General features: G+C 44.4%; 2 protein-coding genes across 6 annotated transcripts in view; one reads left to right on the plus strand and one right to left on the minus strand.

Annotated features, from left to right (window-relative positions):
- Window positions 1-2,669, plus strand: part of RARS2 (arginyl-tRNA synthetase 2, mitochondrial) — a 31,902-nt gene extending 29,233 nt beyond the window's left edge. For all 5 annotated transcript variants that reach the window (XM_074538275.1, XM_005485970.4, XM_074538279.1 and 2 more), the window contains exon 20: window positions 756-2,669. In XM_074538275.1, the coding sequence (XP_074394376.1) occupies window positions 756-842 (87 nt within the window). In that variant the 3' untranslated portion in view covers window positions 843-2,669. The remainder of the gene's footprint in view (window positions 1-755) is intronic.
- SLC35A1 (solute carrier family 35 member A1) lies at window positions 2,241-20,341 on the minus strand. Its single transcript, XM_074538281.1, has 8 exons — window positions 19,967-20,341; window positions 16,562-16,739; window positions 9,939-10,098; window positions 9,426-9,578; window positions 8,014-8,080; window positions 4,601-4,777; window positions 4,069-4,203; window positions 2,241-2,799 (listed from the first exon to the last, which is right to left on the minus strand). Exons 1-8 carry the CDS (start codon window positions 20,193-20,195, stop codon window positions 2,669-2,671), a joined length of 1,230 nt encoding a protein of 409 aa, XP_074394382.1. The 5' UTR covers window positions 20,196-20,341; the 3' UTR covers window positions 2,241-2,668.
- Window positions 20,342-20,520: the final 179 nt, after the last annotated feature.

The following is a 20,520-nucleotide window of genomic DNA, read 5'->3' on the forward strand; positions in this document are numbered from 1 at the left end:
TTCTTTCATCTATTTCAAAAGGAATTACCTATTTGATTTTGGTAGGAAATCACATTTAAGTGTTGAGCTGTGCTGTGGGGGAACCACATTCTGTGGAATGGTGGAGCTGCAGTCTGTATTTGAGCTTTGATACTGTAGGCATTAATTCCTTTGACTGCATCAAACTTCAAGGAAAACCTCAGTTCCTTATCCTGTAAATAAAAATAAGTATCTTGCAATGTGACAGCTTTCAAGAGCTATGATTTTTGGAGCAAGCTTGATAGAGCCCTTCCCAAACAGCCACCTGTGTAACAGCCAAGACACGAACGAGGGAGAGTGAAATTTTCAAAGCAGCCCATAGTTGCTTGTCAGCCTGTCACCGAGGCACAGCGAGGGGAGGGATTCCAGCAGTGTCCTCTGGCTGTACTAGCCCCTGGTGAATGATTTTCAGCTTTTAGTCACTGCATTCTTGCTCATGCATCTCTGCTTGCTCTGCCTCGAGGGCTGGGCTGGGCGTTCCTTTCCACCTTCCTTTGTTTGACAAAGCGTCCCTCTGTTGACACTGCAGCGGGCTGCCAACAGCTGGTGGGAATTCCTGCAGCACTGGCTGTTCCTCAGTACTCCGGTTTTGTGTAGATCCGAATCCCAGTGGGGGCTGAGGCTGCACAGGAACAGGCTGCACAGGGTGTTCTCACCTCGCCATCTAACTGCTGGCCCAAGAACCACACCCTGTTCTCTAGCACTACCCTAAAATGACTTTTTTCCTTCTTTTCCAGGCACGGCTCTGTCTCTTCCACGCAGCACGTTCAGTTCTAGCCAACGGAATGAAACTTCTTGGCATTACACCTGTAAATCAAATGTAACGAGGCCATATCCCATGTCAAGTCATATCTCGTAGTAAAATGATTTTTTCCACAATAATATGGATCCTCTCCTGTGTGTCACTGCTGCTGAAGGCTGGAAACTCCATCTGTGCTGGTTTGTGTTCTCCCTGCTACCAGCAGGTGTGGCACAGTCATTTGCAGGGGCAAGGCTATCACACTCATTCTCTTCAGACCTTTGGTGGCAGCAGTGTATTTAAGACACTACTCTACCTGGAATTTCCCATGAAAGAGAACTGCTGTGTATTTGCCATGTAAATATCACATCCTTTTAGTAGAGGAAGTGGTATTAACTGTGCTTCCCTAAGCAAAGTTCTCCACTCCTGCGGTTGCCACTGTGTACCAAGGCCTAATGGCACAATGCCTTCAAACTCTGTCTGTTGTAACAAAAGGAGTTACTCAGGCCCTGCAGAGACCTTTGCCTGGGTGTTGTGCTGCATTCCTCCTTCAGAAACCTCCGCCAAGCCCAACTGCCAGCTGTCACACCCTGCTCCTCAGCCCTTCCTTGGACCCACTGATGTGACAGCTGGCAAGAAGGGACTGCTGCCCAGCTGGTGGAACAGGAAGCAGTGTTCCCTCAGCACAGGCAGACGTGGCAGGTGCTGCTTGGCACCCCTCAGCCTCACGTTGCTGTAGAGAGGTGGGGCAGCACCCGTGAGGGCCTGCAGGTGCCTGGCAATACCTTCCACCATGGCAGCCTTGACTCCCAAGAGCAACACTGTAGTGGAACACTTGGCAAAAGGCAGAGGGGACCATGCTCTCCCACTGGAAGAGAATTTAGGCATGTTTGTTACTGCTGTGTTTAACATGCCCCACTTTCAAGTAAAACAATTCCTGTTTAAAGAAATGTAGCCAAGAGCATGAAACTCCACAGTGAATGGCAACAAGTTGCCCAAAGGCACCAGGGTCGGTTCTCCCTCAATGTAGAGTTGAAACATCTGGAAGGCCTCAGAAGATGAGGAAGGAGGTTGAAGTTGCACAGTTGGCACTGATAAATTAAAGGTGAACATGCATTGCAGGAGCCCTTTTCAAGCATCTGTATGCAGAGAGGTTGAGAGAGAAAAGATATTCTAGACAGAAACTTCATTTACACTTAAGCCAGAGGTACAGGAACAAGTAAAAACCTTACCCTATACTAAGCATAGAAGAACCCTTTAACACCTACAGCTGAATTAAAGAAAACACTTAAAGAGTAAAAGGAAAGCCACAGCTTCAGAGTCTTTCATCTGACTTTTTAAACCAAACAAGAAGGGCTACCTGTAGTCACTGTGAAGTAGGTGATGCTCAAAGCAAGGGTATTCCCTGTAGAGTTGAATCATCTCGTGCTTAGTGCCTAGGAGAGGAACTCTTCCTGTCATTAATCAAACTGCAATTGCCAAGTATCTTAAGAGAAAATGGTGGCAGTAGTTGCTTTTTTAATAGTTTTTTTTATGAAGCTTTTCAGGCATATCTGCCCTCAAAGAGCAAGACAGTTTATCAAATACACAAAGAACCAATTTCCCTCCATTATATACATTATATACAATTGAGTGATCAGTTCCTTCATTGGGTTTTCCCTGTAAATGAGACTCTTCATTGTCGATGTGAATGAAGAATACCTTCCATAAAATACCCAGCCAGCTCCTCAGCTGCAGTGTAGCCTCAGTGTCAGCCACTGGAAACTCCTCATGTGAAACAGAACTACCTTCTGCTTTTACTCTACCAACTTAAACCATTTCATGACTAGCTTAAGGCTAATTTTGAAAAAAAAAAGCAGTCTTTTTAAAAGTCTATTTTTTCTCTTGTCCATCTGTCCATTTTTATGGGCATCACACAGTAGCAAGTCTCTCTTTAGAGGTTTTAGTCTCTGAGGGCTGGATTTTTGTGGTGTCTTGTCGAGGTAATCCATAGAGGTAAATAGAAATACACACCAGGAGAGCACCCAGGGAGAAGGTAGCAGCTGAAAAGAGACAAAATAGTTTAAATAAATACATTCATGTAAGAAGCCTTCAGCAAGCCATGTCAGTTATGATACCTGAATGACAGCATTGAAGTTACCCAAAACTAAACAAGACAGCAAACTTGATAAGTCACAGCATTTAGCTTCATCCTCTGTCACTGGGATCTCCTGAGTGTTTACAATCCCCACACAGTTCCAGTTGGTCTCATAGTAAGAATGTGGTGGTGGTGGTCATAAAAGCAAGAGTAAAGCATCTCCTGCAGTCCCAGGTGCCATCTGTAGAGGCTTACATTACAATAAACTTAAACCATAAAAAGCCAGGGGATGTAATAAAGTACCCTGTGATAACAACTTTTTTGCCTTTCCATGTCTAGACAGAGTTATTAAGAAACTCTGTTAATGAGGCTTTAATTAATAAAGTTCATTAGTCCAGGTTTGATTTGTGTCAACTGTCAAGAAAACACTGCCCAAGTAAGTTTTTAAAATGTTTTCATCCCTTGCTTTATGGTGCTGTCTTGTAGACAAACACTGATTATTTTCTCCTTATGCAAACTTTCCTTAAGTTTTGTCTCACTAATACTGTATCAAAAAGCTAGTTTTCCCACCATCTTCCCACACCATCTTTGGATTAAGGTAGGAAACTACCCACAACTCAACAGTGAAGGACTGAGCGGGAGTGCTGGGCACGGTATCAGCCACAGACTTGACTGGGGAGAAAATTGCAGAACAGCCCAGAGCCATCTGCTGTTTCCTCTCCAAGACATTCACCACATCAGTCAGGCACAACCCCAGCTGCTCTCTGACTTTCTCTCGTGGTGTCTACAGCAGATGGAGAAAGTAAAAGTTAATGCAGTACTGGGTGTAACTCATTAGGGATGTGTAAAGCCCTTGAAGAAATAGCTGAGGAATTAATTTGGCACTGGCTGGACTTAACCCAACAAGAAACAATAACCCGTAAACCGCTGTATCACTCATAAACTGCATCAGAAAGTGATGCATGAAAATAAAGCTGTTTAAACCAGAAAGGTTCTTTCTGTTTGAAATTGCAGATGCCTCTGAAAGAACAAAGCCTTTGAAAGCAGAGCCATCAGGCACCTTTGTGCACCACAACAGGGACCGATGATGCATTAGTGCACAGGAGTCCTGGAGAAGACCTGAAGCTAGAACCAGAAAAACGGCGAGGTTTGGCTTTGGTAGGAGCTGCGTGCAGCAGGCTGGGCAGGCAGGGAACATGCACAGCCATCAAATCAAAGGCAAAAAGGAACTTACTTATCTGGAGGCCAAAGAGGATGACTGATGCCACAGTAGAGAGAACAATGGCTGCCGCTGCAGAAAAGCCTTTCATGATGTTATCTGTGTACTTAACAACCACCGAGGTGTAGAGGCCACCCACGCTGGCCAGAACTGCAAGCAGATAGGGTGTTACCATAAGTACAGGTGTAGTAGGTTACTCTTGAAATGATGCACTTTACTCCACTAGTGTGCTCCTACTTTGGGCTACATTGTCCTAATTAATGATTTAATAGATCATTCAGGGGAATGGGATGTCTACATGGCATCCTGTAAATAAGATATGACTAATTTTAAATTATCTACTTGCTAGTCAATTATTTAGGCTGCTGTTTCAGCACAATTTTAAATTGGGTAAGTGAATAACTTCCAAGAAAATGTTACTTTTAAATAAAATCCCTCAAAACACAGTTAAGAGTGTGTCATACTGAAGTTGTAGCTTCCTGCAATCAGTTGTATTATTGTTCAAGAAGAAAAACAATGTCAAAGACAAAAACCATAAGATACTTACAGACAACAAACCAGACGTAGTATGTGTAGCCATAGAAAAACCCTTTCTCAAGAACTTTGGCTCCATCTGACATGTACACAACAAATAAATTCACCACAATCCCAGATAAGTACAGCTGAATGTTCCTCACCCACAAGGAAGTATCTGAACTCTTTAACACCTTTTCAAAATAAACTCCTGAAAAAAACAAAACAAACAAAAACCCGAAAATATTTCAGTGAGAAGAATGATTCATGGTTCATTGCATTTCAAAACCAGACAAGCTGTTGGAGCCAGCAGTCTCTCAAGGTCACTGTGTGTGGCAGACCACTGCTGAACACCAGTGATGGATCCAGGGTCGGTGCCATCGCTCCTCAAGGCTCAACCCTTGTACATCTGGGTGAGCACGAGTATGCTACAGCAAAGGGACTGTGAATGTTCCTCTCTTACATTCTCAAGTTCTTCAGATTTGTAACTAACTCAGCCCTATAAGGAGTTACTGTTCTCATAGAATCTTTTGTTAAATTGTTTCAATTGGGCTGTTAGGTTTAAGTGCAGTTAAAACCTTCAGGCCTAAGCCATTGGTCAAGTCCAGGGCTAAGTTTAGCAAGGGGATCCGCTTTGACTCAGCGGGAAGGTCTCCCTCACTCCTGTTTATCCTTACCCTTTCCTTTCCCTACCCCTTTTTAATCCACAGTCTCCATGAAAATAATTTTATGTTGATTTAAGTTTTAGATTGATTTTAGTTGGATTTTTTTCAGAGGGTAGGGTAGAAAGGGAGGATCTGTATTACCTCAGTACTGAAACTGAAAACTCCTCAGGAGCTTTGTGCTCCAGAGCACTTGGGAGAACAGCTCGTTCTGAAACCACAGCTTCAGGGGATTACAAGGATAAATAAAAACCAAGGCCTTCTGCTAATTGAAAATACAGGCTGGTTTTGAGGAAGTGGAATTCATTTGAATCTAAAGCTCTAGTTCTTGATATTACACTGAAGAGCATTATTTTTATGCTTTGCATTACTGAAACTCCCCAAATACTTCTTCATTACTCTACTTGGGAGGCATTTGTCAGACTAAGAGGCAGACATTTGGCAAAGCCCTCATCACCTGCCTCTTTAACCACTGCTCACCCAATGAGGACTCTTCCAAGCTCTGGAATTTCCTCTACATTTCAAAGCAAAGAAAGCAGTTTGCAGGACTCTTACCAGTGACTTCCATGACCTTCTGGTGAGAGCCCTATTGACTGGAAGTTTATTGGTGATTAGTATCACACACCATCCTTCATACAATGGGAGAAACTCATATGGAACCAACAAAGGTGGCACAAAGATCCGTGTGTTAGAAGCCCTAGGCACACACCCCTTCCCCCCCACAAAAATCCCCAAATTAGCTTCAAGGAAGGTCTTTTTACTCTTTTATTAGTGAAAAATGCAATTTATAATTTAATAGAATACAGTGAGTACTTATGGTGAATAAATGAGAAGGCAGATTTATACTCCAGGGGTTCAAATAAGTATAAAACCAAGGAAATACTGTATTATCTCATAAGAATATAAATTTTTGAAATGTAAAAAACAACAACAAACTAGTACAGTTAATGACTACAGCTTTTAAAATAACCCAGAAAAATTATCTTGAGATTTCTGCCCCCTGAGAAGACCCAGAGAGCACAATGAGGTGTAATCAACATAACAGAAATTTGGCTTGAGTATGAACCATACTTGTAAATGTTATAAACTGAGAAAACAGTAGGCAAATCAATAAAACTATGCTTCTAGATTTGTGAATACACATTTCACAAATCCACTAGGCAAGAAGAAGGAAAGAATGGGGGCTGATGAGGAGAACGTACTCCTCAGAACTGTTTTTAAGTCACAAAGGATTTGCCATTAAATTATCCCTCCAATGCTTTTAAAAGCATTGCTGGGGCCCTGGATACTTGGAAAATATCACAGGATCAGCAATTTGAAGAAAAAGCTTCTTTTCCATCCCTAAGTGACAAACACACATAACCTTTTTTACATTTTGCTGGACTAACAAAACACTCTGTAAAAAATGGTCAGCCCAGAAACTGCAGGTCTAACGGCAAAATAACTGCTTCATGTGAGCGTGGGAAGGAAGAACAGGAAGGGAATTTGAAAAGAATTTATGTTTTCAACATGTAAAGCCCCAAGGGCACAAGGAGCTCTGTGGATGAAGCACACAGTCAGTCCCTCCCAGCTGCCCCAGAGCTTCAGCTGTCAGCAAGGAAACCCAAGCTGCAATCCTTTTGCAGGAGAAGAAAGCCCTGAGTGTCTAAGCTGCCTGCACCAGCCTGTCAGTGCTCTGAATTTGCAGGTCTTTGGAAGCACAGCTGCTGGCCCACATTATCTGGGAAAGCAGGAGTTTTAATAGACTCTGAAGGCTGCATTTTGTCTTGCAGCTTTGGAGCACCTATTTAAATGAGGAAATTCATAACCTGCCAGGAAAAGCTGACTGAGCTCTACATAGTTTTATTTAGTATTTCTGCTTCAAAGTGCCTATTTAACTGAAATGACACCAAATAAGAATGACACTCTCCTCCTCTACCCACCAGAATGTTTTTCCATGAGTAATGAGCATCTATGCACAGCACAAGATCATTTTTGCATGACTTTCCAGTACTAGAGGTGGATAGTACCTTGTTTTTTACAGGGGAGAGGAGAAGACTCCAGTTTACAGTCAGGGGAATATGCCCCTGTGACTCAAATTTCAAATTAACAAGTAATTTGCATTTCTTTATTTCTGAGCACCAGTTCACTTGTCCCAAAGTTTTAGTGTCCTTCTCCAGAAGCCAGAGAAAAAAACTACACTGAGAGGAGACACTGGTTGTAGAACAAAGCAAAAATAAACAAAACCAAAAATCCTTCACTGAGTTTATCCAGGCTTCCTGCTACTACTCTAACTCTCTGCCTTGCTCATGCTCCCTCTACATCCCATTTTCCACCTACAGAACTATGGCAATGTGTATTTCAGGGCTGAGCTGGTGCAGAACTGAGTGAGGAGCTCAGTTCCCCTTGTAAAAAAACATGCAAGTATTTCATGTGATCACCAAAGGGGAGCTATTCACTGCAAAGTAAACTTTATAAAATTGATGTACATTAATTAAATGCACGGAGTGAGTCATTATGCTGCTCCCTACAGTCTTATTCACAGCACTGAAAGACACTTCCAATAGCAAACCAGCCCTCTATGTTGCATTGTGTAAAACCAATGGTACATGCTCCTATCATTTGCTTGACAATGGGAGTAATTAGGTTATGACTCTGCCATAATTACCAAAAGTAGAAGACAGTTATGGGCAGAGGGAATAAACTATTAGAGGAAGACAGTTAACAAATGAAGAATATTGAGTTTCAAGCACTGAGAGTTTTCCAGTCCTTTAGATACAGCCCACATCCAGAAATAATACCGTACCTGCAAATCCTGAACAAAACACTGCCACAGCAATTGCTCCAAACCCTAGCCATGGGTTCTGCTCCACCTGCAATATCAACCATCATTTTAAAAAGGATACAACACTTCAGTCATTCACAATAATCAATTCCAGAGTGCTGTGGTTTAAATTCAGCCAGCAACTAAGCAGCACCCAGCTCCTCACTTATTCCCCCTAAGCCCCATAGTGGGGAGAAGAATTTAAAACAAAAGGTAAACTTTGTAGGTTGATATAAGCACAGTTTAATAACTAAATAAAAATAAAAATTACAAATAATTCTAGTATTACCAAAAGAAGAGAGAGAGAGAGAGAGAGAAAACCCAAGAAAACTAAGTATAACTACATCAAAATAAAAATTACTAATAATTCTAGTATTAATAAAAGCAGAGAGAGATATAAAATCCAAGAAAACTAAGTGATGCACAAAGTAATTGATCACCACCTGCTGACAGATGCCCAGCCCATCCTGCAGCAGCAATCAGCCCCTCCTGGCCAAATTCCCTGATTTTCCATGGTGGGTGTAACATTCCATAGTATGGCACATCCCTTTGGCCAGTTTAGCTCAGCTGTCCTGGCCGTGCTCCCTCCTGGTTTCTTGTGCCCCTCCTCACTGGCAGAACAGGAGACACTGAAGAGCCCTGGCCTCACGGTTAAGCACTACTGAGCCACCATTTAAACACCAGTGTGTTACCAACATTGTTCTCATACTAAATCCAAAACACAGCACTGAACCAGCTACTAGGAGGGAATTTCATTCTCTCCCAGCCAAAACAAGGGCACAGAGCTACTTCATTAAGTAAAGCAAAATTATTAGCATTTCACTGCAGCACCACGTGCCCTTGCTGATCTAGGGCTGTTGCTCAGATCAGCTCAGTGTAGCTGGGTGGTGTTTCCCTTTCTGGGGGTGCTCTCACAGTGCTCAGAGGCACTGTCCCCTTGGCTGTGGCCAGCACTGCCAGAGGCATGACCTACCTTTCCCACTAATGCAGCTGAGCAGCAGCTCTGGCCTAAGAAACAGAAGACACTTGTTTCTCCCTACAACAGGATTAGGTCAGTGCCTCTGAAGGGTGTGTTTAAATGACATACCCACACTGCACTGGAGTTTTGCTCCTAATTCCTTGCACTGCTTTGATTCCAAGTTCTCTGTTCCAACAATTACAATGTTACCAAGGCCAACTGCTGGAAACAATCTATTACTCAGACACTCCTAGGATGGTGCATTAGGTTATGGTGGCTGTGGTAATTTATACTAATTGTAGCAATCCCTTGCATTTTCAACAAGTGAGACCAGAGCAACACCACAAGCCCGACTGAACGGGTACACAGAAAGGTGAAAGCCAAGGATCAAGGATCATTTATTCTTGACCCAAAGAGGGAAGATTTTAACTCTTACCTGTACTTTTGTAGCCTGAGCAGGCTCCCACTGAACAAGGGTAACACCACCACACAGCATGAAGACAGAGAACCACTGCAACTTACTAAGGGTACGGCTCAGCATCAGGACTGTACATAAAGCTGTACAAGGGATCTTCAACTGGTATGTCACCTAGAAAAGATGGGAATGTAGTGCAGAGGACATGGTTTTATAAATTCCTCCAAAACTAGAAAATAAAAGAGAAAATTCAACTACAGAATGACAGATTTTTATATTCATTGATTTCCTACATATCCATCTCCAACTACAACAATGTGAATTTGAAGTGTCTATAGCAGTGAGTGGCTTGGCTCAGAAAGCCAGAGCTCTGCAGCAGAGTGTATGCTCTGAACAGAACAAAGCACAGTTTCGCTTTTAACACTGAGGCTGAAGAGAGTGCTGCATGCCAGGCAGATACCTGACACATGTGCCTAATAAACCTGGAAAGAGAAATATATTTCCAGGTCTGCTACTGACAGAAACCTGTATTACCTGGTAGACTGCAGCATCCAAGTTGCTAAGAGCCACGAATGCCATATTGTTTTGGAGAGCATACACCACAGATGGAACACTTAATTTCAGCAGTTCTTTAGGACTTCCAAATACATTTTCTTTTAAAGATGTTATTAATCTTGTCAGACTTCCAGTTTCTCTGCAAAATATTAGCATAATGGAGGGCATTCCTAAACTGGTATTTTAAAACAGAAATCAAATCAATGAATCCCTTGGGAGGGCTGAAAATTCGTCTTCCACGATCAGTTGTACTTTCTGTTCATAAAAGAAAAAAAAGATTAACTGGCAAAAAACAAGTGAGGTTTTCAACAAGTAGAAAGCCCTGAAGGTGAGAGAAACATTCTGGAATCAGGAAGTTGATGCATCAATGTGTAGCAGTGTGTCAATATAGGCAGTGGAACAGAAGGCTGTTGTTCACATCTCCCCTTTTTTACTGGGTATTAATGATTGTGTGTGATGTCAAATGCCTACGATTTTCCAGATCCTCTTTAAACTAGGCCTCACAGTACAGTCAAAAAAGGATTGTACCCTTGCACACTGCTTACCTAGAAAAACCTCTCATTCCTCAGTCAGCCATGGGCTCCCAGTCTCACCTGTGCTGTGGGAGAGGCTGGGCCAGCAGCAGCACACACATGGAGAGGGCTGGCGGGTGTGTGGGGGCTCCCTGTCGCTTGTCCCTGTCTTTGCCTTTCACACATCTCCTCCAAGGAATTTCAGCGTGTGACAGAGCAGGCAATGGGGAAGAATGTGGTGCTGCTGGCTGCTTTTGCAGTTTGCTGCTCAGCTTTTCACAGCTGCCCTCTGCATTACTGGTACTCCCTCATCGCTTGTACATCAATCTGACATTTGCTGCTTACTTGTTGCTGCTGCTCCAGTCCTCTTCCCAGTTCTCCCACGGCTCCCCTTTCCAATCTTCTCTTGCTTAGCACTGACAAATACCAACATCCCAAATCATTCCTGCCCCCTCTCAAAGGCCTTTCAACTTGTAAGCTGTACTGCTCTTGAATTTAATTTTCCTTGTGTTTCTATTGCACACTTATATGAATAAATAGCTTTAACCACCTTTCAGCATATTTTCCTTTCCTGATCAACCACTGACTCTGCACTCCAGTTGTTCAACTTTTCCTCTCAGAAGATTTACAGGCTTTACCCTCTCATGATCCTTCCATCCAAATTTCTCTCCTTCCTTGTCTTCCTCCCTACTTGCACCAAGCATTTACTTCTTCTTCCTCTTTTATTTTCCCCTGTAGGGAGAGCAGTTGTTAGGCAGAGGCAGCTGCAAGGGATTCTTTTTGCATTTTTCCGTAACAGAAAGAACACACAAAAAATCAGACATGTCTGTCCACAGGGAATAACCGTGACAAGAAAATCCATGGACAAATAGCACTTAAAGTGAAGTCTGCAATACAAGAAAGGGGAAGAGTTCATGCTACAGCTCACCATGGTTAATTGCACTAGATACAGAAATGTATAAAATGTTAGGAGCCACTGATGTTATGGGCAGATTTTTTTGGTTTGTTCAATTTCTGAAGTTATTTATTACATTGTCTAGGACTGGGAGATAAGATTACAAGAAAATTGGGTCATTGCCAAGTACACCTGGACTAAAGTACTTCTATCTCAAATGTCTAACTGAAAATAAAATATTTAGCACAGACGTGGTTCTACGCTATGAAAATAAGAAGTAAAAAAAAAAAAAACCCCACAGAGGAATAACATCTTCTATTCATTGATACTAAGGTGGGCTGTCAAACAAGAAAATAATATTTAAACTATAAAACAATATTTAAAATCATTTAAAACTAATATTTAAAATCATTTTTCAACTGCTTATGTTCCAGACCATGCTCATGTGAATTTGTTGATCACATTTTTAAAGTCACAGCAGCAATAGTAACTTCTGTCTACTTTGACTTCAAAAACAAAATCTCAGCAATGAAGAATAACATGTGCCTAATAATCACCATCTTCCCTTTAGATTTTGAGGACAAGAAGCTAAACTAGCTAACAGTTCATCTGTGCAGTGGATGTGCTTTCTGAAGCAGGCACTTACCAACAATCTCTAACAGTAGGTTGAATTCAGTACATGGCCAAAAAACAACTTAAAGCAAACCTCCATGTACAGCTGATAATGTAAAATAAGGTTCAAAGAAGTACACTGCAAGATCAAATCAGAAAATAAACAATTATCTAGCTTGAATTCAGCTTTCTTGATGTTCATCTAGGTTTGAATTTTAAAACATTATCAATTTTCTTTGTAGAATGGTTCAGGTTGGAAAAGACCCTAAGATCATCTTGTTTCAACCTCCCTGCCATGGGCAGGGACAATTTCCACTAGACCAGTGTGCCCCAAGCCCCATCCAGCCTGGTCTTGAACATCAACAGGGCTGGGGCATCCACCACATCTCTGGGCAGCCTGTCTCAGAGATTTACCACCCTCACACTAAAGAATTTATTCCTAATACCTATTTTCTTCCACTTTAAAGCTATTTCCCCTTTCATAAATTCATTACCCCATTGACAAAGCCAATTTCTAAGTATGAAGAGGTGAGAGATACTAATACCTATCAGTTATGCAACAGAAAAACACATTTGTTAGAAAAGCCGAAGTTAAAAGTAGAGTTTGCAAAACAGCTCTGCTTTTCTTCATCCATGACTAAGTAGTTATGTACCAGCTAAGAACGTAGCAAATGCTATTACCAGATGGTGAACAGGACTTTAAATAAGCATGAGAAATGGAGAGGATACTTCAGTTAACAATTAGCACAGCTTAAACTATCATAAGCTTCTCTTTTGAAAGACAATTCTTTGGCATTCATCTATTCAATGTGCCCTCCAGGAGATGCCTTAAGAGTAAACAGTGAAGGCATCATGTAATAATGTGTAAGAAAACAAACTTGGCAGCTGGAACAGTGGGAGAGTTGTACTCTAGCACCCTGTACGCTGCAGTTACCAATGCTATCTCTTTCAAAAAGCAAAGGTACTGTGGTGGTTTGACCAGGAAGGAGTGGGAATTTTGGGAAGCTGTGGTCAAACCAATGAAGGTTTTGGGTTTGAGACTGGCACCCGGTGTAGCCAGTGGGGTTTGGACACACCTCCGAGAATACACAGGGGTTAAAAGCAGGGCACTGCCCTTGGTACTCCCTCTTTTTGGACATCGCGGCGAGGAGGTCAGATCTCTCCCCCCGCCCAGCCCGCTGCTGCTGGGCGGGGGAGGGGCGGCCATGCGGTAGGCCCGGGGCCTGGACAGAGGTGGGGGTTGAGGGGCTTTCAAGGATGGAAGGGTGGAGGAGCCCCAAGAGACATCGAGACATCGGGCAGCCAGCCCCCCCCCCCCCCCCAGGAGAGCAGCCAGCCAGGAGGAGAAGGGGGGAGGAAGACTGCCCGGCCGGAGCGGCAGCGTGTGGGCAGCGTGCGTGGGAGTCGCTCCGGGACCGACAGAGACTGAAAACTTTTAACCCTTCCTTGCATGATTGGGGCCTTGCAAAAATGCTAATCCTCCTCGAAGCTGAATAAGAAGGGAGATAGGAGATGAGATAAGACAAGGACCTGGCCCGAAGAATGTGGAGATGATTGGATGGGGAGAGATGATTTGGAGTGGCCTTTTGGCTGGACTTTTTCTTGTAGCCATGGACTCAGTTTGTTCCTGTGACACAGAGACTGCACTTAGGGGGAAGCAGTGCCTCAAAACCAGGAGGGTTCATTCGTGAGGACCCCCCGGCCCCAGGGGGTTGGAAAAATATGGGGGGGACAGATGTCCCAAAAGCAGAGACTGTGCCTTTTTGGAGTGAGACAAGGCATCCTTGAAAGACAACCCTAAAAGCAGCTCTGGCCATGTCTCAGTGGTGAGAGCACTGGGCATGGAAGGAACATGTCACAAGCGGCAAAAGGACTTTTTTTTCCGGGCGGTGCCGAAGTGACAGGGAAGCACACGAGGTTTCAGTGTGTTTCCAGGAGAAGCCTATGGAACAAGAAGGACTCCTTTCCTCTTCATGAACTGCAGTTTGAGTATACTAAAGTGTCGTGCCGGGCTGGGCAGTTGGTGTTTTTGAGAGAATGTATTGGATTGAGAAAGTCAGGGAGTGGGGAGGAGGAAAGTGGTTTTGTAAGGTTTTCAATTCTTTTCTTCTTTTTTCCTTATGGTCTTTCCCTATTTTTTCCTGTAGTTTAAGTAATAAAGTGTCCTTTATGTTTAAGTTGGAGCCTGTTTTGCTTATTCCTGGTCACATCTCACAGCAGACACCAGGGTGAGGAATTTTCATGGGGGGCACTGGCTCTGTGCCAGGCTCAAACCATGACAGGTACCCACACAAATGTATGCTGCTGTACAGTAAAAAAACAGGACTGGTTACTGAACTACAAAGGCACCTTACCTGGGGTGAGACAAATTGGTTAGGATTTAAAACTGAAAGAAGCTGTAAAGGAGACAGGGAAAGAAGCTGTGCTGGAATTGATGCTGTTCAGCATATTCATAAGTGATCTGGAAGGGGAGGGTACTAGAAAGTTGGCAACTTCTGGACCCATCAGTATGCCAGACACTTTACCAAGGAGAGGGAGCTTGGCCTGATGAACAGTGTCTGCTGGTGCCCATCTCTCCCTCAGCTATGGAGAACAAACCCCACCAGCTGACCAGATCAGAATAGACCTTATAAGCCCCAAACAGGTCAGTGAATCTGATTCTTCCCATTTAAACTGGTAAATAAGGCTCAGGTGTCAATGAATGAGAAAGAACCATAAGAAATGGCCACCCCTATATTACAGCAACTCTCTCTCATCTAGTTATGGAGACCTGGCAAAAAAATGCAAGTAGTTCTGGGATGGCACCAGCTCAAGGATGGCATCAGCTTCAGAGAAATGAGCATAACCCTTAGGAAAGGAACTGAGGCTGAGAGAGAACACACCTTCATTCTCTGCCATGGCAGTTCATATCCTGACTACAGCATGCAGCTCTGGATCCTGTTTCAGAAGGGATGTAACAATGCTGGAAATGCTCTAAGGATGGGTACTATGATGATCCCAGAAAAATTAAACTAGGGCTCCTGGCTTAGAAAATAAATCAGTGATGAAAGCGCAGATCTACAGAGTTATGAAAAGCAAAATGAAGGAGGAAATATTATTCATCATATCTGTCAACACAAAACAACAGGCTCCATAAGTTACTGCCACCAGCTAAGGGAAGCTCAGCCCATGCTTGCCCCCTTGGCTACACTTGCATTCTACACATCCTCTGCTGACAAACAGAAAATAATGGGCTACAGACACGTTTTGCTGTGCTGGGCTGCTCTAAAAACATCAACATGCTAAGACTTCTCTCTGAGTTAAACGTAATTTAGTTTTTAATTATTTCAAATAAAAAAGACCATTCATACATTTAATGAACAAAATATTACAGACTCTTAACAAAAGGGACTGCTTCCCCTGCTGCACTAGGTGTACTACAAACAGCCTGAGTCCCAGGTGCACAAGATTTGACAAATTACCCACACAGGTGAGGCTGCCCAGAGGGAGCTCTCTGCCCTCACCATTGGGAAGCATGGGCTGCTTCAGTGTCAGAGAGGAAGTGGGATCCTCATTGGTCACAACAGTGAGAGCCACAGCAGAACCACGTGTCAGCAGAGTCATTTCTGCCAGCATTTTGTGCTGACAGGGTGTCCAGGGTGCATGTAAAGAAAAACAGACATTCCCCGCTGGACATATCTGCCTTTTCTAACACATTCCATTTAATGAAAGGTTAAAGAAAAAAAGCAGTTTGTCACAGTTGCCTCACCAAATTCAAATATCACCTCACTTCTAAAGCAAGTAAAATGCCATTTGTGTGCTAAGAGGCAAAGAGCTGATGAAAATCTGAAGTACATCATGTGACTGCATGAGCACATAACAGCCAGCCTTCTGATGTACCACAAGCCACAAAGAGAGACAGAGACCCTAAAAGAACAAATTCTATCACAGCAGCAAGAACTGGGCTTTGGAAAATAGAAAAAAATAGAAAAAGAGAAAATATAGAAAAAATCTTTATATTCCTAGAATATAAAGATTCTTCCTAGGAAGCTGAAAAGGAGAAAAGGCAGCAGACTGATAGCCTCCCTATTTGAGATGCTCATGCACGGACTAAAGCTCTAGTTTTTAGAAGCAGTCTGGAATTACAGAAACTACTATTTTTTGATCACAGCCTTTGTGTATTGGCTTGCAGATTATTAGAGACAGCAAAATGTCTGTCTGTAACATTATTTGGGAAAATTTACTAGTAGGAATGTTAGAATTTTATGTGACTCAGCAGATGATGGCTCACAGCAGATGATCAAAGTCTGACTTTCATCTACACCAACATCTTAAAGACCAAAACATCATGGATAATCCATGCTGACACTCTGAAGTGATTCCAAAAATAGAAAATATGTAGAAAGGTTACACCTGAATATTGTGCTGTATACAAAGCAGTTTCAGTTGATGAGGACTCACAAGCTCTAACCTGCTCTAAATTACCTTTCCACAGCACCATTATCCAGCCACATTCTCAAACATACCTGCACTTCAGGACCCGAGAATCTGAGGTTAGAAGCAAGGACTGGTTTTAAAACACTGATCAGCACTCCCACACTTACTTAGCCAGGATGCCCAGGCTCAGGAACAGCTTGATAACTTCAGTGACACACACAGCTGTTGTTGAAAAGTAGAGCTCTGTCTCCACTGTCCTGGTGTACCGCAGTGCCACTGTGTACGTGGCAGCAACCAGGGTCATCACCGTGAGGCAGTACAGCTTGAACAGCAAGCTGACATTTTCTGAAACAGAGAGAGACTCAGTGTGACCCCCATTTTCATTTAAGAACTGAAACAGCATGTTCTGCAGCTGCAGGTGTGTATTGAACACCACTGTGTCAGCAGACAATAATTACAATGTTAGGAAACACTTTCCATAAAAAAAAAATTGGTTAAATTTTACAGCCTTCTCAAAGAAGCTTGTACAGGAACCCCAAGTGTTTGAAAATGAGATGCTCTCTTGCCCTTGTAATCATCCTTCATTCTAGAAAAAACTAATCATACATTAACATTTATCTAATAACAATCAAAAACTCTTTCAGTGCTTTCCTGCTCTCTAGCTGACAGTAGGCACTCACTCTGAAATGGCATCTGCTCCTCCTCATGTAATATACTGAACTCAGACACAAAGAGTATTGGCAGACTAGCAAAAGCAAAAAGAGAGGAAAAGTTCAATATAAGCAAAGAAATCTAGCAAATCTTAATAAAAAAGGCAGCGCTTCTGTCAGCCCTATTTTCCACTCAAGTTAGTAAAAGAAGATTTTGCTCTGAATGGTGATGGCTCTTCACACAAAGGACTGAAGGACTTTCTTGAAAAAATCCCTGTGGAAAGGTTTAAGGTTACAGCTCTTGAAGAAAATTAAATCACACAACGACTGTGTGCCATTTGTGTTATCCCCTCTGTCCTCTCCACTGATAGATTCCTACAACAGCAGCAATACTTGTAACAGTTTTGACCTGGACCAGCTACTATCCTGCAAAATTTTGGAGTTAGCCTGTCCAAGGTCCCCTGGAAGATGGCACTTTTTCATCCATCCACGCTCCTCCAAGGCCTGAGAGTTCCATCAGGCCACTCCAGTGCACTCCCAGGTCAGGGAATGCTGAGCCTGCATCTGAACCAGCTGGGAGAACAGCACACAACTCCAAATGGGATTTCTCTGCACAAAGGCAAAGCCCACCACGAGACATCAGCCAATGTGTGGCTTCTACAAAATCCTTTTTCGCACTGGCAGATTGTTATGCTTGGCATCTCTCTGGTGGGTACTGGTCACTCAGCAGCACCTTTGGAGCCACTGTCATGTTCTAAATATCCTAAGGAAATGTGTTTTAATTGGTCTAAGTTTGTATTCCTCTGCTGATTAGGGATTGAGATAGAGGATAAGTAGTTTTGTAATAATTTTGTTCATTTAATAAAGGAACGAGTTGCTGAATCCAGTGCGACCGATGCTTTGGTTCATGTTACTTTCAAACCAGAGATGTCTTCAATTGCATAACATTTCTGCAAGGTACAGTTAATACCTCCTGCCACTCCAATCATTTAAATTAGCTACTTCCTCATAGATAAAAATCTTATCCACGTCAGTAACCACTTTTAAAAGGTAGAGGCAATTAGTTTTTGGACTAACAATGCTTAGAAGAGACTTACAAGCTGGAACCCATTTTTAAATTAAATTTGGATTGTGGGGAGGAAATACAAGGACAACAAGGAAATATAACTAACCCCATCTGGTTTTACAAAAACATATCTTCAAATGATGTTTCAGTGCTGACAGAAATTATATTAATGCTGTGATTTGACACACGAAGATTTTAAGTCTATGCACCACCAAACTAAAGCTAAACTTAATCCTTGCCTCTAGTAACTACTCTTAAAAAAAAAAAAAAAAAAGCCCCAGTTTGGCAATGGTTTGGAAACTTGGATAAGCCAAAGGCAGCAAGACATAACAAATCTAGTATCTACACTAGATAGTTCTAGCATTATGTAAAAAGGTATTTGTAATTCTTTTCGGCCTGGACATTTCTTCGGCTGGCTCCCATGTCTGCATCAGTACCAGTGCAGAGAGGGGAGCAGCAGGAAGCATAGCTGGGGCACCCATAACTTCTGCTGGGTAAATCTGAACTTACACCTGCCTAAAGAAAAGAAAGCTGGAAGAAGCTTTTGGTTTTTTTCCCAGTAAATCCCACCTGGATGAAATCATTTCTGGCAAAAAGGGACCAGACGGGCCAAAAGCCTCAGGATAAAAGTGCGAGCCTCCCACACGTCTCCACGGCTGATCTCAGGGCTCTGCCAGGGCTCCTGGAAGGCAGCCCCGGGCCAAGCCTGGCACTGGAGCACAGCCCGCTGCCTGCCCGGTAATTTGGGGTGGCAGGTGCCCGGCACACACTGCCGGGAGCCTCCCGCCCCTCACCCTGCCGGGAGCCTCCAGCCCCTCACACTGCCGAGACTCTCCACCCCTCACACTGCTGGGACCCTCCTGCCCCTCACACTGCCGGGAGCCTCCTGCCCCTCACTCCGCCAGGCCTCGCCAAGCCACCGCCGGGGCTAGGGAGCCCCGGGCAAGGCCCTCCATGGGCGAGCTGGAAGAGGGGCAGGCGGCGCCGTCCTGGCGGATTTAAGCCCTCCTGGCTTGCCCGAGGTTCTGGCTTCGGGACCATGTGAGCTCTGGCCTCTCTGTATACAGTATCCCTGAGAATCAGGAAATAAATTAGGTTGGGAAAAACGTCTCCTGTCATCGAGTCTGACCTTTGACCGGACATCGCCAAGTGAACTACACTGTACCCCAAAGTGCCGCATCCAGTCTTTCCTTAAACATCTCCAAGGATTGTGACTCCACCACCTTCCTGGGCAGTCCATTCCAGCAACTAATCATCCCTTCTGTGGAGAAATTCCTCCTAATGTTCAACACAACCTATGCATCTGGGTGCGGCGGCGTTTCCAGGGACACCTGCGGTGCCCACAGGGAGGGCGCAGGGGATGTCCCTGTGCACTGACCGCCCGCGCCCCGGGATAAGCCCCAAAGATGCTGCGGCACGGTCAGAAGGGAACTGGTGGAGGGGGAGACGCGACTGTGGCAGATCCTAAAGGTGGAGGCGTCCCGGGGACCCGGCAAGCCCCGTTCCGGGAGCACACGCCGGGAACGCAGCGATGCTACACCGCGAGGAGAAGCTCCCGGGCGGCGAGAAGAGAGCGGGAGGGCGGGAAAGCAGGCGGGGAGAGCCCCTCCCCAGCGCGACCCCGCAGCCCCGCGTAGCCCCTTCCCCCCCTTCTCTCCCGCGGTGGTGGCGCCCGGTGCCACAGCCCCCAGCGCGGAGGACAGTTCCACTTCCTCTGGCACGGGGGAGGCAGGGGGAGTCTGCGCGCGGGTCGCGTTTCCTCTTGGGAAAGCGGGTGGAAATTGCCCCCGTTCTCCGGCCGTGCCGCCCACCGGGAGCCGCGGGACCCGCCGGGCGCCCCGCACCGCCGGCCTTACCTTTCGGAGGCGACATGGTGCTCGCTGAAGGCTTCAGGACCGCCGGGCCGGGGCCGCCCGCCGTGCCCCGCCGCTCCTCCCATCGCACCATAGAGTGCGGCGCGGCCGCCCAGAGCGCCCCGCCGGCCGCGCCGAACCATCGAGTCGAGCTCCGTCCCGCCTGGATATCCTGGAGAGCATCCTGCTCCACCCGGCCGCGTTCCGGAGCTGTTTCACTGGCAGCAAACATCCAGGAATCTCACACGCGTCTTTCTCATCGCCAGGAGCAAGCTCGTAGCCACGGACACGCTTCTGCCGCGAGAAAAACCGAGATGGAGGTTATAGTTGTATTCCCCAGTATTTTACAGCACTGCAGTACCTTCTCCAGTGGAAAATAACAAAGCAGGATAAAATGAAATTTCAGTCATCGGTTTACTTTTAAACAAAATGTATTTCTGGATTCTTGAAATACCAGTTTGTTGGTAAGAACTGTAACATAAAAGCCTCAAAGCAAATTATGATAATATAGAGAGATCACAGCAATAATAAAGAAGTGAGATCGGATTTTTGTCTGT

The sequence above is a fragment of the Zonotrichia albicollis genome, chromosome 3 (assembly GCF_047830755.1).
Source record: "Zonotrichia albicollis isolate bZonAlb1 chromosome 3, bZonAlb1.hap1, whole genome shotgun sequence".
NCBI classification, from domain to species: Eukaryota; Metazoa; Chordata; class Aves; order Passeriformes; family Passerellidae; genus Zonotrichia; species Zonotrichia albicollis.